General features: G+C 44.8%; 1 protein-coding gene across 4 annotated transcripts in view; it reads right to left on the bottom strand.

The window, feature by feature from the left end:
* The window catches only part of DNAH14 (dynein axonemal heavy chain 14), a 599,282-nt gene that overhangs the window by 494,024 nt on the left and 78,988 nt on the right, over nt 1–26,270 (bottom strand). For all 4 annotated transcript variants that reach the window (XM_075925276.1, XM_075925277.1, XM_075925279.1 and 1 more), the window contains one exon: nt 4,164–4,276. In XM_075925276.1, the coding sequence (XP_075781391.1) occupies nt 4,164–4,276 (113 nt within the window). The remainder of the gene's footprint in view (nt 1–4,163; nt 4,277–26,270) is intronic.

Here is a 26,270-nt window from a genome sequence, read left to right as displayed (position 1 = left end):
CCCACCACTCTAACCCAATACACCCATCCCTCCCCCAGAGCTAAGCACTCCGGCCCCCCCCACTCCAACCTAATGCCCCTCCTCCAGAGCCAGGCACCGTCAGCCCCTGCTCTAACCCAATTCCCCTCCTCAAGAGACAGGCACCTCCAGCCCCCTCTCTAACCCAATGCACCCCCTCCCCCGCTCCAACCCAATGCCCCTACCCCAGAGCCAGGCACCCCAGCCCCCACTCACTCCAACCCAATGTCTCTCCCACAGAGCCAGGCACTCCCAGCCCACTTGCTCTAACCCAATGCTCCTCCCCTCCCCCAGAGCCCAATGGTAGCCAAAGGGAGGGGATGAAGGTTTTTTAGAGATGTGATTTTATACTCTTCAGCAACACACTAATGAAATATTTTAAGGCAAATTTTAAACTAAGTCCCTGTAGACTAACGTAGTAAATTCAGAAACTGACAATATATATCTGGGGTTGGCAATAGGAATGCTTATTGGTTAACGGTCCTGGTTAACTGCAAAATCCACACACAAACATACGATGTGCTCTACATTTAAAACTTGGACCAGCCTGCTCGTCTGAGTTTTAAAGGAAGAGCACACAGGGGAGCCACCTGCTGCCTTGCGCTGCCGCCTCTGATAGAACTGCCACAGAGTCGCCTCTGTACACAGTGGGCTCAAGATCACCACGGAAAGAGGCTGCTCCATGGATGTTGGAGCAGCCTCTGTCTGCAGGGAACTTGGGGCTCTACAGCATTCTACCTGTAGGTCGAGTAGTGGCAATCAATTCATGTGTTCTTTACTATGAAAGAAGGATGAAAAGCACTTCTCAAAATCAAATGTACACTATTCAAAGTCTTCTGACAAAAAGCAAAAATAAAAATGGTTTGGCATACCTGATAGTCTAAGGTTAAAATAAAGAAACAAAAAGCCTTTTTTAAAAAAGGAATCTCTGTCTCCCAAGAACCTAAAGAAAGTACTTTTTTTATTTTTTGATCATCCTTAAATATAACTTTAGAAAGAAGATCCATTTATAAAACTAACAAATTATTTTAAAAGGTATTGTCAAGTTATCAGATTAAAACACATTAAAACACAGACTGGCTAACCTTGTGAGGAGGGCTTTAAACTAGGTTTGTCGGGGGCAGGTGAGCAAAGCCCACAGGTAAGTGCTGAATGTGTGGGACTGGGAGATGGGTTGGAAATGGGGGGGACTACGGCCTATAATGGCAAGGAGAAAGGAGGGTCAGGGCACAACAGGGAGGCAAGATCAAATCAGTATCTTAGATGCCTATATACAAATGCGAGAAGTATGGGTAATAAGCAGGAAGAACTGGAATTGCTAACCAATAAATACAACTATGATATCATTGGTATTACAGAAACCTGGTGGGATGGGACGCATGATTGGAATATTGGTATGGAAGGGTACGGCTTGCTCAGGAAGGACAGACAGGGAAAAAGGGAGGAGGGGTTGCCTTGTATATTAAAAATGTACACACTTGGACTGAAGTGGAGATGAACGTAGGAGATAGCTGTGTAGAGAGTCTCTGGATTAAGCTAAAAGGGGTAAAAAACGAGGGTGATATCATGCTAGGAGTCTACTACAGGCCACCTAGCCAGGTGGAAGAGGTGGATGAGGCCTTTTTTAAACAATTAACAAAACTATCCAAAGCCCAAGATTTGGTGGTGATGGGGGACTTCAACTATCCAGACATATGTTGGGAAACTAACACAGCGAGGCACAGGCTATCCAATAAGTTTCTGGACTGCATTGGAGACAACTTTCTGTTTCAGAAGGTTGAAAAAGCTACCAGAGGAGAAGCTGTTCTGGATTTGGTTTTAACAAATAGGGAGGAACTAGTTGAGAACTTGAAAGTGGAAGACAGTATAGGGGACAGTGATCACGAAATAATACAGTTCATGATCTTAAGGAAAGGTAGAAGGGAGACCAGCACAATTGAGGTAATGGATTTCAGGAAGGCAGATTTTGATAAGCTCAGAGAACTTGTAGGTAAGGTCCCATGGGAAGCAAGACTGAAGGGAAAAACAACTGAGGAGAGTTGGAAGTATTTCAAAGGGACGTTGTTAAGGGCCCAAAAGCAAACAATTCCGCTGTGTAGGAAAGATAGAAAATATGGCAAAAGACCAGCTTGGCTTAACAAGGAGATCTTGCACGATCTCAAAATAAAAAAGGAGTCATATAAAAAATGGAAACTAGGACAACTAACAAAGGATGAATATAGGCAAGCAACACAGGAATGCAGGGGCAACATTAGAAAGGCAAAGGGACAAAATGAGATCAAACTAGCTACAGGCATAAAGGGAAACAAGAAGACCTTTTATAAATACATTAAAAGCAAGAGGAAGACCAAGGACAGGGTAGGCCCACTGCTTAGTGAGGAGGGAGAATCAGTAACAGGGAACTTGGAAATGGCGGAGATGCTCAATGACTTCTTTGTTTCGGTCTTCACCGAGAAGTCTGGAGGTGTGCCTAACGTAGTGAATACAAGCAGAGAGAGGGTAAGTTTAGAAGATAGGATACACAAAGAACAAGTTAAAAATCACTTAGGAAAGTTAGATGTCAGCAAGTCACCAGGTCCTGATGAAATGCATCCCAGGATACTCAAGGAGCTGATAGAGGAGGTATCTGAGCCTTTAGCTATGATCTTTGAAAAATCATGGCAGACAGGGGAGATTCCAGAAGACTGGAAAAGGGCAAATATTGTGCCCATCTATAAAAAGGGGAATAAGAACAACCCAGGAAACTACAGACCGGTCAGTTTAACGTCTGTCCCAGGGAAGATAATGGAGCAGGTAATTAAGGAAATCGTATGCAAACACTTGGAAGGTAATAAAGTGATAGGGAATAGCCAGCATGGGTTTGTGAAGAACAAGTCATGCCAATCTAATCTGATTGCTTTCTTTGATAAGATAACAAGCCTTGTGGATAAGGGAGAAGCGGTGGATGTCATATACCTAGACTTTAGTAAGGCATTTGATACGGTCTCGCATGATATTCTTATTGATAAACTAGGCAAATATAACTTAGATAGGGCCACGATAAGGTGGGTGCATAATTGGCTGGATAACCGTAGTCAGAGAGTTGTTGTTAACGGTGCTAAATCCTGCTGGAAAGGGATAACAAGTGGAGTTCCTCAAGGGTCTGTTTTGGGACCCGTACTGTTCAATATCTTCATCAATGATGTAGATATTGGGATAGAGAGTACGCTTATTAAGTTTGCAGATGATACCAAACTGGGTGGGGTTGCGACTTCTTTGGAGGATAGGGACATAATTCAAAATGACCTTAGCAAGTTAGAGAAATGGTCAGAGGTAAACAGGATGAGGTTTAATAAAGAGAAATGCAAAGTGCTCCACTTAGGAAGGAACAATCAGTTCCATACATACAAGATGGGAAGCGACTGTCTAGGAAGGAGCATGGCGGAAAGGGATCTAGGGGTCATAGTGGACCACAAGTTGAATATGAGTCAACAGTGTGATGCTGTTGCAAAAAAAGCAAATATGATTCTAGGTTGTATCAACAGGTGTGTTGTAAGCAAAACTCGTGAAGTCATTCTGCCGCTCTACTCTGCACTAGTTAGGCCTCAGCTGGAGTACTGTGTCCAGTTCTGGGCGCCACATTTCAAGAAAGATGTGGAGAAATTGGAAAGGGTGCAGAGAAGAGCGACAAGAATGATTAAAGGTTTTGAGAACATGACCTATGAAGCCAGGCTTCATGAACTGGGCTTGTTTAGTTTGGAAAAAAGAAGATTAAGGGGGGACATGATAGCGGTTTTCAAATATCTAAAAGGGTGTCACAAGGAGGAAGGCGAAAATTTGTTCCTCTTGGTTTCTGAGGACAGGACAAGGAGTAATGGGCTTAAACTGCAGCAGGGGAGGTTTAGATTGGACATTAGGAAAAAATTCCTAACTGTCAGGGTGGTCAAATATTGGAATAAATTGCCAAGGGAGGTGGTGGAATCTCGCTCTCTGGAGATATTTAAGAACAGGTTAGATAGACATCTGTCAGGGATGGTGTAGACAGAGCTTGATCCTGCCTTGAGGGCGGGGGGCTGGACTCGATGACCTCCCGAGGTCCCTTCCAGTCCTATTATTCTATGATTCTATAATATTTTAAAATATTATTTTTTCTCTCTCTCTCTTACCTGACACTGGAAAATATATTCAAATTACATATTGCGTAATAAAATTGTCTTTCACACAGCCATTCTATTACAGGAATTATTTCCATTTCTTCTGCTTTGTGTACTACAGAAAACTAGAAAATTGAAATAAGAAATAGTCATTACTTTATCTTAAACAGGAGTTCAAGAACCATTATGTAGTTTTCACAATTGCAATACGTAATTTATCAGCTACACAGTGATTCTGACATTTTATTAACAAATTGCTCTAATAAACAAAATCTGGTTAGTAATAGTAGCACAGCAGCTGAAAGAGTTACTATGCTTTCTGTAGATTTCTCTCTGATCTTTCAGAGAAGATAGCAGCTCCTATGATCAACTCAAGAGATCAAATAAAGCAGGTAATTGTTCTGCATCAATCATTAATCAGCAAATTATGCCTTCTTTCAGCTGGGTCCAAACAGTAAAAGCACAGGGCTTCCTGTAGTTTAAAGATTTCACATAAGGATTGAACTTCAGGAAGCTCTGAGTCCTGAAAGAGGTCTTTTAGGTATTCTATCCCAGAATATTGAAGGACCAATAGCTTAAACTTGACAATGTTCAGATAGATAGCCATATTAGTCTGATCTTGGTAAAACAAAAAAAGCAGTCACGTAGCACTTTAAAGACTACCAAGATGGTTTATTAGGCAATGAGCTTTCGTGGGCAGATCCACTTCTTTAGATCAAGGGTTCCCAAACTTTTTGACACGGGGACCAGTAAATCCATTCACAAGCTTTTGGAGGACAGGTAACATTCATTTGCATATTTGCATATCAGTAAGCAAATGATGAATATGCAAATACATTGTTTCTGGTCCTCCCAAAACCCCCAGTGCCAGCATTAGCAAAGCTTTTGATACAGTCACCCACGATATTCTTGCTAGCAAGTTAAGGGAATATGGATTGGATAAATGGACTGTAAGATGGATAGAAAGCTGGCTAGATCAGGGTTTCCCAAATTTTTACTTTAGTTGGAACCCTTTTTTTTTTCAGTACTGTCTTTTGCAGCCCAAAAAAATAAACGCATATAAAAAAAAAAAGAATGAAAAATGAATAAATTTTCAGTGTTTCACCCGACTGCATCCTCCTCCCAGCCTGGATCAGGGCTTGGGGGACCTAGCGCCGCATTAGCACTTCAGGAGGCGGGAGCAGGAGCAGATTGGGGGTAGGTTATCTGGCTAAGAGGGAGGGTGCAAGGAAGGGTAGGATTGCCAGGTGTCCGGTTTTGTACCGGACAGTCCGGTAGTTGAAGGTTTTGTTCGGGAAAGAAATTGAGAAATTACCAGACATAAAATGCCTGGTATCTTCTAATTAGGTGTATCAGACCTTAGCTGTGAACTGCCTGGCTGGTAGATGTGCTCACGCTGCCTGAGTGCGTCTACCTGCCAGGCAGTTCACAACTACTCAAGAGAGGGTATGTTGGGGGGGAGGGCAAAATGGAATCCCCGGCCAGACTCACTCGTCTGCCAGGGTCTGCAGGGTCTGCATGTGCCCAGTTCAGTCCCGCTCCCCCCCCCTTCTATTCCCAATCTCCCCCGTCCAGCCCTGCTTCCCCTGTCCAGCTCTGCTTCCGGCAGCTGATTCTCCCATCCTCCTCCTCCTGATCTCCCCGGACCAGCCCCCCTGGCTCCTGTCCAGCCCAGGTTCCGCCGTCTGACCTCTCCAATCTCCTCTGCCGGACAGCCCTGCTATCTGCAACTCTGCTTCTGCTGCCTGCACCCCTTCCCCCCCACACACATCTCTGCGGGACAGCCCCGCCTCCCGCCCGCCTGCCCGGATCTCCATGCTACAAGCCCACTGCCCCCAGCCCTGCTTTTGCCGCCCGCTCGCCTGCATAGATCTCCATGGGACAGCCCCACTGTCCACATCCCTGCTTTTGCCGGCTGCCCACCTGCCTGCCCGGATCTCTGCGGAACAGCCCTGCTGCCCCAACACTGCTTCCCAGCAGCCAGTTCCCTCCTCCCCAATCTCCTCCCAGCCCGCCCCGCTCTGCTCCTGGCAGCCATGCTGAGGCCTGGTATATTTTTCCCACAGCCCGGTACTGGGCCGCGGCCCATTGTTTGGGAAATGCTGCTTTAGATCATATTCTGAAAGTGAATTGGCATGACTATTATATAACAGAGGGATACAATGAAGAAGTAAACAAATTACACAGTAACGAATCAGCTACATAGAACAGAAGGTGCCGGCAATAATCCTCTGCAATGTACATTGTACAAACTGGTCTGTCACTTTGCCAGAGAATCAATGCTCACAAATCAGACATCAGACATCTCCACACAGAGAAACCTGTCAGCCCACTTTTTAATCAAACTGGCCATTCCCTTAAAGATCTGAGAACATGCGTCTTACTAGGAAGAGACTTTAACACCAGATTACAGAGGGAGATTTCAGAACTTTTATTTATGCTAAAATTCGACAGGTTGCGAATGGGCCTTAATTTAGATGATAATTACCTTACACATTACAAAGACAGCCTCCCCACCTTTTGATATTCTTAGTAAATCCAGATTACCCACTTAATTGACTCTTACAATAAGCAATTTCCTCCTTCCTTGTCTCTTCCTTGTTCCCTATCCACCATCTTCTGTTATATGCAGCTGATTCAATACTGTGTAATTTGTTTACTTCTTCATTGTATCTCTCTGTTATATAATGGTCATGCCAATTCACTTTCAGAATATGATCTGAAGAAGTGGGTCTGCCCCACGAAAGCTCATCACCTAATAAACCATCTTGTTAGTCTTTAAAGTGCTACATGACTGCTTTTTTTTTTTTCAATCAGAGTGAGGGCTGTATTATAAGGCCATTAAAGGAATAACAAAAAAAATAGACTAAAACACTTGAAAGAGGCAGATGTGATAAGGTTTACCAGAACTATTTGCAAAGGAAAAATGTGACATGAATAAAAAAAAAAATTAGCATCAGGATTGAGTAGAACTGGATCGACATAATTTATTAAGCTTTTTAAAAGGTCCTGTATAATGTCCCTGAATAAAAGGTTGTATATGAGTTCTGGTGCTGCTTAATACCTATACCAATTATCTGGAAACGGGGCAAACAGTGGCATAGCAAAAATAATAGTGTTATTGCAGATAATAGTGTTACTTAGGTTAGTCAAATCCATAGACTGTGAGGAACTTCAAAAGGATTTAACCAAATTAGATGAATGAACAACATGAGAGCAGACTAAGTTCAACATGTAAAAGTAATGCATGGTTGAAGTAACAATTTCAGGTAACCTATCTAGGGTTATAAATTAACTGTAGGAACTCAGAAAACTGATGTAATCATTATTTCAGTAGCACCTCTTCTAAGAAATACGTTACTTAATAATTGTTGCTCTTTGCTAGTTACCTCTGTGTACTCACACTTGTTTGATATAGTCTCCTAGGTGCTGAATTGCAGAACTGTCTCAAAATGCTGGTATTGACTTCAGCATGAGGAGTTCATAAAGACATCTAGAATTCAGATTATTTGGGGATACACGCTAACTAGTGGTGATGTCAACTGGGAATGCCTGACAATATATCATAATTCATAATCTTCACTTTACCTTTGTTTAACTTATTCAAACCTGGGGATATCTGTGTGACTATTATGTGCATTGTAGTGAGGCAGCTTGGCCTCCCTCTGACTCAGAAGAGGAAGGACTCCCTAAAAACCAGAGCTCGACAATCTATGTAATCTACTTGCTTGTGGCAAGTAGATTACAACCCAGAAGAGCTGGGTTCAGGCGATCTGTGCATGCGCAGAACGATCTGCACATGCGCAGATCATCAGACAGCGTGGCTGGCGAGCGGGGCTTGCTGCGGCTTGGTGAGCCCTGCTAAAAACTATGTTCACTTGGGCACAGAGATTTCCCTACACCACCCATGGGGGTGTATACCCCCTTGAATTTCCCCAACACCCCCCCCCCCAGTTTTGTGAACTATGATGCCATACAGCCCACCTTAACCCTCACGGTCTCACCCCTCAATGGCCCTGATACACCCCCCTGTAAATTCAAACACACACCCCTAATTTCAATTCCTGGGGAGGCTACTGCTTGGGCGGCCACCCAGGAGAGATTCAAATGCCACACATCTGATTGGAAGAGCGCCCACAGTTGACCACAGCCAGCAGCATGTGTTTCTATTGATGGTGCATATCTGCACATGCCTTGGTGCACATAACAAAATGTATTCTGCACATGGATGGAAAAACTTAGAGGGAACATTAGAGCAGAACTAAGACCTGCTGGTGGGTGGGCCAGACTAACGCGGCCCCACCCCCAGGAGGGCAGGACTGGAAGTATAAAGGCTGGAGCTAAGAGCTCAATTGGGCCCCAGCCACAGAGGAAGCCAAACACTCTGCCTAAGCTCCCAAGGGGGAAGGCTTAGCCATACCACTGTAGACAGAAGAACTGGCCTGGGCCACCAGGGCCATTACTTGACCCCGACCCTGAGCTAATGGATACTGCCAGCACCATTGTTCCCAGTGGACCCAGAGATGCACGGACTAAGTCAAGTAGGCCCATAGAGAGAACTGGAAAGCAGCCCACAGGTAACTGACTCGTTACCAGCTGAGGAGATGGAAGCAAATTGGGCAGTTTGTCATGGGAAATATCCCCACTAACCCAGGGCCCTGGGCTGGGCCACAACGGGTGGGCCTGCACCTCCCCCAGCACTCCACATCTTGGGTGGCAAGTTTTCCCTGTTCCAGGCAAAACCCCTACGCTTGTCAGCTCTCCATCAAAGCAAGAAGAACTGACCTCTGCTCAGCCTGAAAGCAGGTCTGAGCCTTTAAACTGTTTACTGCCCTGCAGTAAACAAGGTCTTAGGCATATAAACTTCTGCTCAGCCTGAAAACAGGCCTGAGGTCCTAACCTGTTTATTTGTAAAAGGGTGTTACTCACCTCATGCAGTAACGAGTGTTCTTCGAGATGTGTCCCCCCGTGGGTGCTCCACTGTAGGTGAAGGGTTGCCCTGAGCCGCAGATCAGAGCTTTGTATAGCAGTTTCCCCTGTTGAGCCACGCATGCCCAGGAGGCGTCTCGAGCCCTTCCCACCTCCTGAGGAGCGTGACTCAACCCCGTCCCTTTCAGTTCCTCGTCTCCGCCCGAGAATTTTGACTCCGGGCAGAGGGGAGGTAGGGAGGGTCGTGGAGCACCCATGGGGACACACATCTCGAAGAACACTTGTCACGAGGTGAGTAAATCCCTTTTCTTCTTTGAGTAGTGTCCCCGTGGGTGCGCCACTGTAGGTGACTACAAACCAGTATTCAATGTAAGGCTGGAGGGAGCCGGAGTCATTGTTTAGCAGTGGTAGAGAGTACTGCTGTGGCAACTGCTGAATCACTCTTGAGTTGTGGAAGGATAGCGTAGTGTTTAGCAAAAGTATGGTCTGAAGACCATGTTGCTGCCCGGTAAATGTCTCTTAAGGGGACATTGCCCAGAAAGGCTGTAGAAGCAGCCGTGGCTCGAGTAGAATGCGCTCGTGGTGGGCGTTGTAGCGGTCTATTGCCCAGAGAGTGGCATTTGATTATACATGTCAATATCCACTTTGAGATTCGTTGAGATGATATTAGTGTCCCTTTGGAACATTCAGCAATGGAGATAAAAAGTCTTTCAGATTTACAAAATGGTTTTGTTCTTTCTAGGAAGAAGGCCAGAGCCCTCCGGATGTCCAGAGTGTGCAGGCTGGCGTCTGTCTGCGAAGAATGCGGTTTTGGGAAAAAGGTAGGTAATCCGATCGGTTCGTTGAGATGGAATTCTGTACAGACCTTTGGCAAAAACGTGGGGTGGGGTCTCAGTATGACCCTATCCTTTGTGAAAACTGTGTAAGGAGGTTCTGACATTAATGCTCCGAGTTCACTCACCCTCCTGACGGAGGTAATGGCTAAGAGGAAACAGACTTTCATAAAAAGGAAGGGAAGTGGTACTGTTGCCAGTGGCTGAAAGGGAGGTCTGGTGAGCAGTTCAAAACAAGATTTAGGTCCCACAAAGGGGGTGGGGCCTTATGTGGTGGGTACACATTCTGGAGTCCCTTGAGGAATCTCTTCGTAATAGGATGGTTAAAAATGGAGAAGCCGTCTATTGAGGTATGAAATGCTGCTATTGCAGAGAGGTATTCTTAGAGAAGAGATTGACAGTCCTGATGCTTTAAGGTCCAGAATGTAGTCTAGGATGGTATTTAGTGGTGAGGCATGGGGCTTCACTTTGGCTCGCTGACACCCGTGACAGAAACGTGTCCATTTCTGTTGGTAACTTTTCCGAGTAGACTGTCTCCTGCTATGGAGGAGGACGTCTTTTACTCGCTGGGAACAGTGCTCTTCTACCTCCGAGAACCAGAGAGAAGCCATGCGTGAAGATGCAGGATATTGAGTTGTGGATGCAGTATCCTGCCGTCATCCTGAGATAGTAGGTCTATCCGGTATGGTAGTGGGTGGGGAGGCTGGACCGCTAGCCTATGAAGGTATGGGTACCAGGTTTGGCGAGACCATGATGGCGCAATCAGGATGACTAGGGCTTTGTCTCTCAGGATCTTGCGCAGAACTCTTGGGATGAGCGGTATGGGAGGAAAGGCATAGTGTAGGGGGGTTGTCCATTTGGTTAGGAAGGCATCCCCCAGAGAGTGTTTGCCAAGTCCCACACGTGAGCAGAATTGGGGACATTTGGTGTTCTGGGTAGAAGCAAAGAGGTCTATCAATGGCCATCCCCACAGGTGGAAAATTGAGTTAGCCTCCTCCGTATGTAACTCCAATTCATGGTCTGCGGTGAAGTTTCGGCTGAGGGAGTCCGCTTTGGTATTGTTCACTCCGGGCAGGTAGGATGCTATAAGAGTGACTTGGTTGTGGATGCATGCGTTCCACAGGCGAATAGCCTCTGCACATAAAGAGCGGGAGTGGGCTCCACCCTGTCTGTTTATGTAGAACATCGCGCAGATGTTGTCCGTTAGGATGCGGACTGTGTGATTGGCGATGTCGGAGGCAAAGTGTGCACAGGCATTTCTTACTGCCCTCAATTCGAGGAGATTGATATGTAAGAGTGTCTCGTTTGGGGACCACCTGCTTGAACTTTGTGACCGTCCATATGTGCCCCCCAGCCGAGCAGGGAAGCATCTGTGGTGATTTGAATAGTGGTTCTATTTGTTGGAACGGAACCCCCGCCAGAAGATTGTTTGGCACTGTCCACCATTATAAGGATGCGATCACGTCTGGTGGGATCGTAACCGTTTTGTTTCAAGGGTGTCGTGACGGGATATAAATGGTTGCAATCCAGAGCTGAAAACATCGAAAGTGCAGACGAGCATGGTGGACTACGTAGGTAGTGGAAGCCATGTGTCCCATTAGTCGGAGGCATGTAAGTACTGTGGTGGTAGGAACTGTGAGCATCCCGTTTATAATTTCTTGCATGGTTGCAAAGCGTTGCTGAGGTAGGTATGCCTGGGCTGTAACTGAGTCCAGGAGTGCGCCAATGAACTCTGTATCTTGAACCGGGTGCAGAATTGATTTGTCTTGGTTGATTAGAAGGCCTAGACGACTGAGGAGGGCCGTGGTCGTATGTATCATAGAGGTGGTTTTGGCGTATGAGGATCCCTTTAGAAGGCAGTCATCTAGATAGGGAAATATGATGACATTCTGCCATCTGAGATACGCAGTTACGACCGCCAGTACCTTCGAAAATACCCTCGGAGCTGATGAGAGACTGAAGGGAAGAACCTTGTACTGGAAATGGTCCACTCCCAACGTGAAGCGTAGGTAGCGTCTGTGGGAGGGGTGGATGGTTACATGGAAATAGGCATCTTGGAGGTCGAGGGCTGCGAACCAGTCCCCTTGATCTAGCGCAGGAATGATAGCGGAAAGAGTGACCATCTTGAAACGTTGTCTCTTGAGAAATTTGTTCAGTTTGTGGAGATCCAATATAGGTCTCCAACCCCTTGTTCTTTTCTCGGTCAGGAAATAGTTCGAGTAAAACCCTCTCCCGTGGAACTCTCGGGGTACCCTTTCTATAGCCCCAATGACAAGGAGCCAATTGACTTCTTGTTTTAGAAGGGTTTCGTGAGAGTGGTCCTTGAAAAGGGACGGGGTAGGGAGAAGGGTAGGGGGGATAGAAATAAAAGGGATGGTATAGCCCACTCGAATTATCTCTAGGACCCAGCGGTCCGATGTTATGGATTCCCATTGTGGGAGGAAAGTGTGCAAACGGTGGTTGAATAGATGGCCATGTTAAGGTGCGAGATCGAACGGGAGGTCTTGCAGACCCTCGACCAAATGTTCAAATTTGCTGCTTCGATGGTTGGTTAGCTAGCAGGCGAGCTTGGTTGGGTCGCCTTCTGGGACCTCGCTGTCTTGGTCTGTTGTCTTCATAAGGCCTCTGTGGTCAATTGTATTGTCCATACCGATATTGATTATATGAATTATATGGGGTGTATCGCCTAGGTTTATAGGGTGGCGTGCACATACCTAGCGTGCGAAGTGTGGACTTAGAATTTTTGCTGTTGTGGAGCATTTCGTCCGTAGTGGCTGCAAATAGCTTTTGTTTGTCAAATGGCAAGTCCTCCACTTTGGGCTGGAGTTCGCGGGGAACTCCAGAAAACTGGAGCCAAGAAGCTCTATGCATCACCACCGCTGTAGCTGTAACTCGGGCTGCAGTGTCAGCTACATCCATTGCCATTTGGAGAGCGGTGCGGGCGATCATATGGACCTCATGAACTATTGATTTTAAGATGGGTCTTTTGGAGTCGGGGAGATGCGCCATTAGTTCTCCCAGTTTTGAGTAGTTGTCAAAGTTGTGATTTGCTAAGAGAACAGAGTAATTTGATATTCTGAGTTGTAGGGTTGAAGAGGAGTATACTTTCTTGCCAAAGGAGTCCAACTTTTTGTGGTCCTTATCTGCATTGCCCGTCCTATACGTTGTTGTGCTGAGTCCACGACTAGTGAGTTAGGTTGTGGGTGAGTGAAGAGAAAATCGTTGTCTTTTGAGGGGACAAAGTACTTTCTGTCAATTTTCCTGTTAGTTGGTTGGATGGATGCAGGCGTCTTCCACAGATCTTCTGAGGTCTCCTGATTGCCTCCTCTATGGGTAGGGCAATCTTGCCCTGTAGTGTCGGATGTAGATTCTTTAACAATTGGTATTGTTTCTTCTGCACCTCTTGCAGGGAGACATTCTGGCTTGTCACTACTCTCTTGGGGTATGTCTACACTACCCCGCTAGTGCGAACTAGCGGGGTAATGTATGCATACCGAACGTGCAAATGAAGCCCTGGATTTGAATTTCCCGGGCTTTATTTGCATAAGCCGGCCGGCACCATTTTTAAATGCCGGCTTGTTCGAACCCCGTGCCGCGTGTAGCCGCGCGGCACGGGGTTCGAACAAGCCGGCATTTAAAAATGGTGCCGGCCGGCTTATGCAAATAAAGCCCGGGAAATTCAAATCCAGGGCTTCATTTGCACGTTCGGTATGCATACATTACCCCGCTAGTTCGCACTAGCGGGGTAGTGTAGACATACCCTAAAATAGTTCTTGAAACTGTTTTAGATCGTCAATCGTTCCAGTGTCTGATGGTACTACGGCGTCCTCTGGTTGTGCATCAAGGGCATCAGAGTGTGTGACGTTTACTGACTGAGTATCTGAGTCATTGTCTGAGATTGGTCCCACCTCGTCCTCCGAAAAACTTCCTGGAGGTAGGGGTTGTGGCCGAGGCAAACTTCTCCGGGATGCAGTGGAACGAGGTGGGGAGCAGTGTCCATATGGCTCCCATTGTTCCCACGGTCCCCATTGCGGTGGATACGGTGGAGGTGGGTAAGGCCAGTATGGGTGCCATGGGCCATGTTGTGGCAGAGCCCTATAATGGTGGAAGCGAGCCTTCCCAGGTGATGGATGTCGCGAGGAATAGACCGTGTGGTGGTCATCATCAGGAAGGGGAGCGTTGTGAAGAGACAACGGTGATATCAACCTGGGAGGGGATTGCCTTGATGGAGACCCCTCAGGAGAGTAAGAAGTAGAGGGCAGGCACAGATAATGATGCCTGCTGTATGGATCAGTCTCTTGTTGGGGCTGATCCCTAGGAGCCTCATCTGGCTGCTTGTCTGGCTGTGGGAGGACCAGCGGAGCATCAGTTGGTGTCAGTGGCTTCGGAGGCTGCCCATCCTTTTGCTGTGGTGCCGTGACTTTAAGAGGCACCGCAGCTTTAAGCCGTGGTGTAGCTTTAGGTGCTGCAGAGGCTTGAAGTGGCACCGGGGCTGGAAGCAGTGCCACGCTCTGAAGCGGCACCGTGGTTTGAAGCAGCACCGGCTTTTCATGCCGTGCCGGCTGCTTAGAGCGCTCCCGGGGCCACTCAGCTGTTGAGCACCCCGATACCGGCGCAGAGTGGGAGGATCGCGCCGAAGCCTTAGTGGCAGGGGACTTCCCAGGCTGGTGTGCCTTTCCTCTGTGTTTGGGAGAGGAAGAGGCTGGAAGAGAGTGGGATGGAGAGGGTCTCGTTCTCGGGGCATTTCTGGAAGGTGGCAGAGGCTCTTGCCGCGGTGCAGATTGTTCTCCCGCAGGCTGTAAAGCTTTTTCAAATCAAATCATCCTGAAGCGGAGCTCACGGTCTTTTCTGGCTCTTTCCGTCAGGGAATTGCAGTGGGTACAGTTGTGGGGAGAGTGGGTCTTCCCAAACACCGTATGCAGTTTGAGTGAGGAGCCGGACATTGTGGGCTCTCTCCCTCTTGAAATTATTATATTTATCTTCTATATTGTTATAGTTTATGTGGTTTTGCTTCTTCTTCTTCTTTTTTTTTTTAAGTCTTTATGTGTTTCTTGTTTTGACAGGTGGGAGAAAGCCGGTTCACCGGAGTCCCGGTCTGAGGTAAGTTCAAGCCCCCTGAGGGGGGGATTTAATTAAGTCTATTTTTTCTATTTCTAGTTTTTTTTTTTTTTTAATAAAGAAACAAGGAAAGAGTAACTAGGATAAAACAGGGGAAGCTAACTATGCCTAAATAACTAAGGGGAAAGTAGTCAGATAGTCTGACAGGGAGCTCCTGGCTGCTCCGTACGCTGACGAGGGCGGTTAAAGAGGAACTGAAAGGGAGGGGGTTAAGTCACGCTCCTCAGGAGGCGGGAAGGGCTCAAGACGCCTCCTGGGCATGCGTGGCTCAACAGGGGAAACTGCTATACAAAACTCTGATCTGCGGCTCAGGGCAACCCTTCACCTACAGTGGAGCACCCACGGGGACACTACTCGAAGAAGAATGTTTGTTGCCTTGCCCTGAATAAGGGCCAAGCCTTTGAACTGCTGTTCTGCCTGCAGACAGTCCTGAGTCTCAAACTGTTTGTTGCCTACCCACCACAAGAGCTGAGCCTGTGAAATGCCACTCGGCCAGAGCATTAGACTGAGCCCCAAGACTCTTCATTATCTGCTCTGAGCTAGGACCAGGGCAAATTGACTGCTGCTTGGCCAGAGCATTGGCCTGAACCCCAGGACACTCTACTGGGCTAGGGTCAGGGCAGATGGAGTACCATGTGACCTGAGTATAGGCCAGCCCTGAAGCAGGGCTTTATTGGACTACTGCCTGGTCTGTTCTCAGAGTAGTGAGGCAGCTTGACCTCCCTCCAGCCTGTGATGGCCACAATACAAGAAGTTACTTATGTTTATGTTCTTAAGACTCTCTCTATATAGGAAAAAAAAATCTTAAGCCCAATTTACTTCAGTGAGTTTTAATACCATCCCTATATATGGATGGTTGTCTAAACCAGGGTCTATGTGAAGGATAAACAGAGCTGTTATCTGCAAATTCGTTAGTAACTGAGCACATGCAGTATCAATTTCTTCCAGTGGCTGTGTGTAACTATTGAATAAGAGAGGCAAAATAAGTGAACCTAGCAGTACACTCCACAGGTGAGGATTCTGATAGGAGATAGACAGTTATTCACAACCACCGTTCGTGTGAAGTTGCAAACAAAAAAGATTCCAGCTATTTAAAATGTTTCCTTTGACTTCTACCCTACTTTTCAGATGAGATAGCAACATCCTATTAATCTCTGAGTCAAACTCAAGAGATCAGATAACTGTTCTGTGTCCGTGAAGTTCATCCATCAGCATAATTTCCATTCTATATCCCTGACTGAAATCTGATTGGGAAGGATTAAGATTATGGCCAGTGGACAGGTGCACAGTTATTCACTGCAAATGAAATAAGGTCACAGTCTATTTTCCAGAAGAACCCCAAAGATTCTTTATTTATACCATTACCTATTTTCACAAGCATTCAATTTTTCAGTCCTTATTTGGTTTAATTTCTACTATATACTGGCCTAGTGTATTGGTGGTAATATTGGAAAGAAGGATACTCCCTTGCAGATTTTCAAAGGGTCTTCCCACCAATTTCATGATGACAGGACAATAGTGGTTAATCCAGTACTAAGAAAACAAGGAGGTCTTTTGACACCAGATAGGACTTTGCAGTGTTCAAGAGGATGACACTGGTACCAGAGCAACCGATACTAAGGATATCTGTACCAAGAACTGTGGCCAATGGGCTGAAACCAAGAGATATTTGTAATGCCAAGGTAGACTGTCTAGTAACACAGTGATGGTTCCTGCTGGTGCCAGAGTGATTCCTTTCAAGCCTTGTGCTTCTTTTTTCAACTAAGGCTCAAGAGGATGTGTGGCTCCTCCAGAAAGGGCCTGGTGAAGGAGACCTAGATTTCTTCATTTTGTAGACATGATGCTCTTTCCTCCATCAGTAAAATGCAGGACTATGTAGCACCTTAAAGACTAACAAGACTTCAGCTACACCAGACTAACACGGCTACATTTCTATTACTTTCCTCCATCAGTTCTTTGAGATTTTACCAGACAAAAAGAATGGATTTTTAGAAGACGCTAGATCAACTGCAAAATTAGAGAAGCTGGCAGAAAGATTTTTGAAAGAGGAGTGTTCAAGAGTTTCTGCCACAGGCATCCTGGGATCTAAAGAGGCATGCATTGATCTCCCCATCAGAAGTATTTTCAGGGGAAATGCCTTAGGTCAGTGTTTCTCAAAGTGATCTGCAAACCACCTTGAGAAACCTGTTTACTGGCCATTCTGGTGCATTTACTTACTGGTGCCATGGCCATAGAGCTTTGTAGCTCTCACTGGCTCTGATTCACCATTTGCAGCCAAGAGGAGCCATGGAAAGTGGCAAACCAGAGCCAATGGTGGCAAACCAGAGCCAATGAGAGCCACTAGGCTCCATGGCCGTGGCACTTGTAAGTAAACGCCCTGGAGTAGCCAGTTAACATGTTTCTCAAAGTGGTTTTGCAAACCACTTTGAGAAACACTGCCTTAGGTCCTTGGCTTCCCTGAGGAAGTGGTTAACAGATGGCACATCTCTCCATTATGTATACCTCTCCCAGCTACAGTAATCATTTGGTATGTCCATCATAAACAGGCATTACAACCTTGCACAAAGGGTAATTTTTAAAGCCTATGAATTTGTATTTAATAAATATGACTAATCTAGATACTGGGAAAACAGTCAGATAAACACAAACCAAATTTCTTCTAGAAGTCAAAAGACTAAACTAGTGGTTAGTTAATTATTAGTACCTATTTGCAAAACAATGGGTAAATTTCAGAGTGAGCAAGAAAGCATGAACATTGAAAGTTCCATCAGATAGTCACAGGTCATTAGAAGGAACTAAAGGACAGTTTGGGGTTGCTTGTCCCACCCACGTGCAAGAGAGTTACTCACCTTGTGCAGTAACAGAGGTTCTTTGAGATGGTTGTCCCTGTGGGTGCTCTATCTTATATGTTAGGGGTGCCACTGCACCTCTAGTTGGAGAATTTAAGTAACAATGCCCTTGGTAGGCTGCACAGATGGGGCAGCCAACACGTGCCTGTGCGGCTACTCCACATGCACAGCCAACCATCCCTTCAGTTCCTTCTCTGCCCCAAAAGTAAATGGTTCCGAAGCAGAAGGGAGAAAGGGTAGGTGGGGAGCACTCACAGGAACAAACATCTTGAAGAACCTCACTTACTGCACAAGGTGAGTAATTCTGTATTCTTCTTCAAGGAGTGTCCCTGTGGGTGCTCCACCTTAGGTGACTATGAAAGCAGCACTCATGCTTGGAAGAGGGAGCTTCAGTTGGTCGTCCTTATGCATCGCAAATAGAACCATCTGGCCAAAGTGTGTGCCATACGACAAGTTAAGTTCCAAGTGCATAGTGCTTGGTAAACGTATTTGTGGAGGACCAGGTGGCCACTCTACATATGTCCATCAAAGGTATGTTGTTTAGATGTGCTGTAGAGGTCACCACTGCTTTTGTGGAATGGGCACACAGCTGTAACAGAGGGTCCTGTCCAAAGGTACAATAAGCCAGTTTTATATAGCCCAAGATCTACTTGGACAGCTTCTGTTTGGAAACTGTCATTTATATCAACCACTGAAAAGTACAGGGGCATAAGTTTGGTGATTTACATATCTGTCTAGTTCTTCCCAAGTAAAATGTGACCGCTCTGCGGATATCTAGCATGTGCAAAACTGCCTCCATGTTATCTGCATGGGATTTCGCATGGAAAAAAACAGGTAGGTAGATTGGTTCATTTCAATGGAATGGAGTGGGGAGATTAGAAAGTAATTTGGAGTGTGGACGGAGAATGACTTTGTCCTTGTGAAATAAGGTAAAGGGTGGGCCCACCATAAGAACTCCCAACTCCCTTACTTGCCTCACAGAGGTGATCATAATTAGGAAGGCCATCTTCACAGAGAGAGGCAGCATGGAGAGGTTCAAAGGACTTTAGCACCCAAAGTACTAAGCTGAAATCCCAGGGTGGGACTGGGGTCTTCATGGGCGGATAAGTATTTTCGATGCCCTTTAGTGATAGGATGAGTGAGCACCAACTTCTCTCGTATTGGGAAGTGAAATGCAGTTATTGCTGCTAGGCGAACTTTCAAAGAACTAAAGAATAGCCCTGAAATCTTCAGAGATAGCAGGTATTTCAGTACGAAAGGAAGCGAAACAGATATGAGCACTACTTATTTTTCATGACACCACATGGAAAATATGTGCCATTTATATAGGCTCTAGTAGTTGGTCTGAGACAGTTCAGGAGAATGTCCAGCCCAGGTGCTGAACAGGCTGCTTCTACTAAGGTGAGCTAGTCAGATACCATGCCTGTAAGCGCAGTGTCTGAACACAGGGATATTGTATCTGACCGTGGTTCTGAGTCAGAAGATGGTGGCTCCCAACCTGTTGAGGTATGCTGCCACCACAGCAAGGACTTTGGAAAACTCCCATGGTGCTGTGAATAGGCAAACCAAAGGTATGTTCTGTGCGCTGGATGTACTGACATGTGAAAATATGTATCTTGCAGGTCAAGGATTAATAACCAATCTCCTTTCTCTATGGCAGCGATGTCTGTGGTGATGGACTTCCAGACCAGATAGAAGAGTGCCAAGTGATTGTCGAATGTTGCCATGTCATCCAAGTGCCTTAGAGATGTCAGGGCTATCATACCTTTGATCAGACCTTCAAAACATTTGCCCAGATATTGAAGGCTGGGATGTTGAATGCTGGTCTGTGCTCTGTCTGCGCCTAGCCTCATACTGCCTTTGCAGTTGGTTAAACAGTGTCATCTTGTATCTTTGTTTAAAATATTCACCCTTTCTTCTGGATATAGTAACTTGAATGTCGAGTGTTTTAATGTTGAATGGAAGTCCTTGAGAGTGTACAGCGATGCATCTGTGGATGTTGTGAACAACTTCAAGCCCTCAAAAGGCAGGTCCCTCCACTGTTGATTGCACTTCCTGTGGGAGCCCAGACAAATGGAGCCAGGATGCCATCTCATAACCACCACTGTGAAAACTGACTGGGCTGCCATATCAGGAGAGTCCAGGGCAGCTGGTAGTGAGGTGCATGAGATAAGGGCACCCTCTTTTATGTTGGCCCTAAATTACTCTCTCTTGTTGTCTGGAAAACTGTCAATACATTGTGGCATCTGTTCGAATATGTTGTGTGTATATTTTGATTGGAAGGCAGTGTAATGGGTGATCCAGAACTATAATGTGGATGATATGCTTTTCTGCCATAGAGGTCTAAGCACTTACAGTCCCTGTCAGAGGGAGTGGTACCAGCTGAACTTTGGTTTCCCCTTTGGTTCACCACCTAAATCACTAGGGAATTTGAGGAGAGTGAGAAAACAGAAAATCAGCTCCTTGTGGATCCAACCTTATAGACATAATATTTTCTGTCAAACCTTTTACAAACTGGGGGAATGGTGGCCAGGGTTTGCCAAATTGACTTGGCTGGATTCATCAGGGCTGGATTCATTGGCAGTGCCAGTTTACAGCTGGAACTTGCAGAGTTCTTAGCCTCTTGGGACATCTCAGAACCTGATGGTCTCAGTTCCTCCCATTCCAGTGCCACCACTGCCGAGGGCATTTTCTGAAGTGATGCCCACCTTTTTGAGGGGAAGTCACCTCTGGACAAGGAGTGGGCTCTCTTCTTGGCTTGATCATCCAAAGCAGAGTCCCTAGTGCTTCACCCTGAGGGAGTTGTCTTTTCCAACATCACTGTTGGGGATGGCTGCCTGAGTGGTGTGGAGCGCTCAGGATCCAAGGCTAGTTGCACAGTATTTTACAGCAGAAGCAACTTCAGTTGGAGCTCCCTGGCTTTTATGGTGCATGCCATGAGCTGCTAGCAGTGCTCACACTGACTTGTGGAGTGTGCCTGACCCAGGAACCAGATGTACTGCAAGTGGCCAATAGAGACTAGAATGGAAAGCCTGCAGGACAGGCACCATTTGAAACCTGGGGAACCAGGCATAAAAGGGAAGAAAAAAAGGCCAAATGGAAAAAGGTCCAAAGAACTAAGTTGTTATAGAAGGAACAGGTGACCAAGGAGTGGATGAGGTAAACAGAATTGCTTTATTTCCCAAGCACGTTTACCTCAGACATTCAACCCAACATCCAAGTGGCAACAAACTGGCAACAATTAAACCCTTTTATCTATTTTAGTATGTTAATTCACTCATCTGTCACTACTTTCTCTAAAACCTTATTTAGTAATGTTAACTCCTACACAATGAATATTAATAAGTAGGTGATTAATACAATTATACCCGCTTGTTTGTTGTTTACTGGTTTTTAGTTGAATCAGCATTACATACTGTCTTTATCAGCAACTTATAGGGAGAAGGAAAGCACTTTGATCCTGAAAATATTTTTACAGACATGTGCAAAGACAAAACAAGACACTGTTGAGTGCAACCATCTTCCAAGGCTGCCAGGACAAAGGAGAAAAACATTTTTAAAGGGCAATGGCAATGCCTATTCTGGATAGACCTCTTACCCACTGATGTATAGTCATCCCAGACCTCTATTCATTTTTACATACCCCAACATAAGAAAAAGAATTTTTAAACTAATTAAGTAAAACCCTCTATAGCACTAATCTATAACTAACTATAACTACTACTAGCAACACTATCTAAGTCTAATATAAGAAGTTTGAAGAAAAATATCAGGAGGGCAGCTATCAGTTCCAACAGAAGTCAGTGGTGGCAGAGAAGAAACTGGAGGAATGATTGGCTGTGCATGCAGAGTAATAGCACTAGAGTGTGTCGGCTGCCCCGCATACGCAGTCTACTGAGGGCACTGCTATCTAAATTTTCCAAATAGAGGCACAGCAGCACCCCAGATACCTAAGGTGAAGCACCCACAGGGACACTCCTCGAAGAAGTATGAGTATATGTTATATTTCTAGCAACGAAAATTGAGGGAGTTTAGAATTAAGATGGAAGCATATGTTGTTTTCCAACCCACAGGGACAACAGGGCTCAAAGTATTCAGTTGGGCTGGCCTTCATCATCTTCAGCAGATGAAATATTGTGTCTTAAAGATATACCAAATTAGGCTTTGGAATAGATGATTATTAGCACTTTTACCTGTAAATGTTCTTGGTTCCTTTTTTATTCTAACAAAGCTTTAGAACCATAGGACAGTTAGAGTTAAAAGAGATCCACATTGTCATTCCAGGTTAATTATTGGTTTACTTCACCAACTTTACCTTTGGAAAAGAGATTAATTAATGTTTCAACAGCAAGAATCAAAGGCAGATTTGAAGTGAAAATCCATCTACCTATAGTAGCTTTTGTATAATTCTGTAGAAAAATAATTTAATCACAAAGGACAGTTGAATAATAATGAAATAATTACCAATTCTACCATTGCAAAGATATTGCTACATATATCTTAATCTGATATAAAATGAACAAAATGACTACATTAGACAAACGACATATCTACCATGGAAAGGAACAACAGCTATATTAGACAAGTCCAAACAGAGGAGTTCCGAATTTAGATTGAGGCATCACATTGACCCTATGAAAACTAGTATATTTGACAGTTTGAACAATAAATCATTTAAACTGGTTCTCCCCAATCATTCTCCATTAGGAAAAGATAAGAAAAATACATATAGGGCTGTTTGATGAATAAAAGGTTAACAGAAATGCTAATAAAAAACAGTAAATGTGTAGGAATTTTTAGAGATATATTCAGCTATCCAACTGACAACAGCCAGTTCCACTAATTAATAAAAAGAAAAAAATTGTGCAGAATTCAAATTTAAAATATAGTGACTCTGAAGTCACTTACACCACCTTAATACCATTGTAACTCCACAACATTAAATGCAATTAACTCTTAAGTAAACTTCTGTAGCAGCAGAAAGAGGCTCATGCATGTAGATTCCCAAATGTCTTGAACGTAAACTTACAAACGTTTCAGGCATTTCCCAACTGGTGGATGATGAGATGGCTGTAGTGCTGATAGCTAACAGAAGGGTAGGAGTTAACTTGTCTCCTACTTTATCTTAAGGCTTGGAGGTATTTAGTTGTCAGTAAGCATGTCAATTTCACCATATACACACAAACCAAGGGAAAACATTTCCATCAATAACAATCAAAACTTACAAATAGGCAAAGAAAGACAAAAGCTCATAGACTCATAGACTTCAAGATCAGAAGGGACCATTATGATAATCTAGTCTGACCCCCTGCACAGTGCAGGCCACAGAATCTCACCCACCCCTCCTAGAATAATTCTCTGATGTTGTCAGAATCAATCCTTTGATGTTGTCAGAGCTACTTGAGAACTTTAAATATCCAAAAATCCAACTCTTAATCAGTACACTTTGACATATGATGTTGTCAATTTGTGTTTTAATTGTTTTAAAGCTTTAATTTTTTAAATCTCATCTTTTACTGTCAATAAATAATTGTTTGATCTCAATTTCCTGCAACTGTGAAAATTTAATTAAATATAAATTGAAAAAAGTTCAAAATACATAATTTTGTGTGACTAAATTGATAAAAATAAAAAGGCTTAAAATAAATATTATCTTCCAAAATTATAAAAATAAAAATTAATTCTACCAATTTTATGTATTTGAATGTACTGGGGATCAAACTATACACAGCCTCATGCTCTGTTACAAAGATAAACAGGGAAAAGATGATCCAGAGTTTCTTCTCAATCGCAAAGTCCTAAGGCAAGGACCCTGAAGCAGAGGGGAATAAGGGCACGTAGAGGATAACACATAGGAAAATAATCTCAAAGACCTCTAGTTACTGTAGAGATCAATAATGTCTCCTTTTTTAAGTTATATCCCTGTTAGAGTAACTTCTTCAGATGAATCCTGAACAGTACACTTCAATTACAGAGAAAGGTGCCAAGGAGGCCAATTCAGTAAATATTGGAGAAAAGTCTCGCCAAAGCCTGAATGGTCTGGAATTATGCATGATAGTGTAGTGCTAAGGAACCAAGTGCACAGACCCCCACGTAGCAGCTCTATAAATGTTCTTAAATAGGGCTATATAGGTGGATTGAACCCCAGTGGAATGGGTAGACACCCTAGATAAGGAATGCACTCTAGAAGCTTTATAACATGCCAAAATGTATCCAGAAGCCCATTTTGTTAGTATTTGGGAGAAATATCAGGCATCCCTTCATTCCCTCTGTGAAAGAGATGGAGTCTGTGTGAAGCCCTAATGGTTTGTTTGATATAGATGGCAAGACACTTCTTGCATCCAGAATATGAAGACTGGATTTCTCTCTCACAGAATGAGGTTTGGGGTAAAACATACTAATAAATGTCCTTACTGGCATGAACATCTGTTGAAAGTTTAGATAGAAAATGAGGATAGGGACAAAGTCATCTTAGTATAGGAGAAAACCATGAGTTTCCAGGAAAACAGGAATCAGGAAAGGCAGTCTCACAGGATTGTGTCTGCCATATCAAGAAAAGCCTATAGGGTAATCATCAGGCCTTCAATAATGGGAGTTTAAAACTTCCTTCTGATCTTGATGCAGATCAATAAAATGTGAGAATTAGCTGCCATTCACCATCATGATATGATAGCTGGAAACTCAATTATAGAACTGTTGAAGAATAGCTTTTGTGGCTGATAGAGTTCAGGCACCTGGATGCAAGTTCTCTATTGGAGGGAACTGAGCTGGACCAATAAAGTGAAGTTACTCACCTTGGTGCAGTAACTGTCATTCTTTGACATGTGTGTCCCTGTGGGTGCTCCACTGTAGGTGCTGGGCTTGCCCTGGTGCCACAGATCAGAGATTTTTCCAGAGGTAGTCAGCTGGATCGCACATGTGCGGAGGCGTCCCGCGGAGTTCGCACTCTTTTGCACACGTGCGCTATCCAGCTCCTGCCAGTTCCTCAAATCTTCCTCGGAATCTGGAAAATATAAGCAGAGACTCTGAAGCGGGGAGGAGGGTGGGTAGAGGAGCACACACAGGAACACACATCTCAAAGAACGACAGTGAGTAACTTCGCTTTCTTCTTCGAGTGGTGTCCCCATGGGTGCTCCACTGTAGGTGACTGAGTAGCAGTACCCTCAAGTATAAAGGAAGGTGGGAGCCCCTATTTGTCTACAGTTGAAAGTACTGCAGTCACCACTGAAGTGTCTGCCAACCATCTACGCTAAATTGCATAATGCTTTACAAATGTGTGATGTGTGATTGCTCTGCAAATGTCATTGAAGGGGACTCCTCTGAGAAACCCTGTTGAAGCTGCCATGGCTCTTGTAGAGTTAGCTGTAGGTCATTCTGGAAGGAGCACGTTGCGTGTGGAGACCCTTAGATCTCTCAGCAAGGGAAATTATAAGCTGGTCAGTTTTTCTAAATGGTTTTATACGTTCTATGTAGAATGCAAGGGCCCTCCGGACATCCAGCGTATGGAGCACTGCTTTGCGTGATGAGGTGTGCGGTTTAGGGTAAAAGGATGGTAAAACTATCGGCTCATTAATATGGAAGTCCGAATGCACTTTAGGAATGAAGGCTGGGTGGTGTCTGAGGACAACATTATCTTTGTTGAAAATGATGTAGGGAGGCATGGTCATTAGTGCCAATATCTCACTGGTTCTGCGTGCTGATATAATAGCGATGAGAAAAAGCAATTTCATCGTTAGCATTTTTAAAGAGATTGTAGCTAATGGTTCAAAGGGAGACGCAGTCGTAGTTGTCAGTACTAAGTCCAAACTCCATGGTGGGGGAGGGGTCAGATAAGAGGATTCAAGTTTGAGAGATCTTTTATAAATCTCTTTTGTAAGAGGATGTGTGAACACTGACACACTGTCAATGAGCCTTCAGAAGGTGGCAATTGCTGCAAGGTGTACTTTAATGGAAGCTAAAGTTAGCGCTGCTTGTTTCAGGTGCATCGCATATTCTAGAATGCTGTGGAGAGGAACCATCTGTAGGTCCATACAATAATCCGAATACCATAAGACAAATCTACGCCATTTGGCCAGGTAAGTAGTGCGTGTAGTCTGTTTTCTGCTGTAAATCAATACATCCCTGATCTGTGCAGAGCAGAGGTTTTCGGATTCATTGAGCCAACTAAGTACCACGCTGTTAACTGCAAAGTGTGCATTTGCGGGTGAAGGAGGGAGCCTTGGTCCTATGTGAGTAGGTCAGGAAGCAACAGAAGTGGGTAAGGTTGGTAAGGCGACAGTCGGGGAAGGAGGGGAAATCAGTGTTGATGTGCCCACACCGGTACCACCAGTATTACCATGGCCCTGTCTGTCTTGATTTTCTGGAGGATCCTTAAGATGAGGGGTGTGGGT

The sequence above is a fragment of the Pelodiscus sinensis genome, chromosome 3 (genome assembly GCF_049634645.1).
Source record: "Pelodiscus sinensis isolate JC-2024 chromosome 3, ASM4963464v1, whole genome shotgun sequence".
Taxonomy (NCBI): domain Eukaryota; kingdom Metazoa; phylum Chordata; order Testudines; family Trionychidae; genus Pelodiscus; species Pelodiscus sinensis.
The sequence above is the reverse complement of the archived record's forward strand: the minus strand, read 5'-3'. Positions and strand labels throughout refer to the sequence as shown.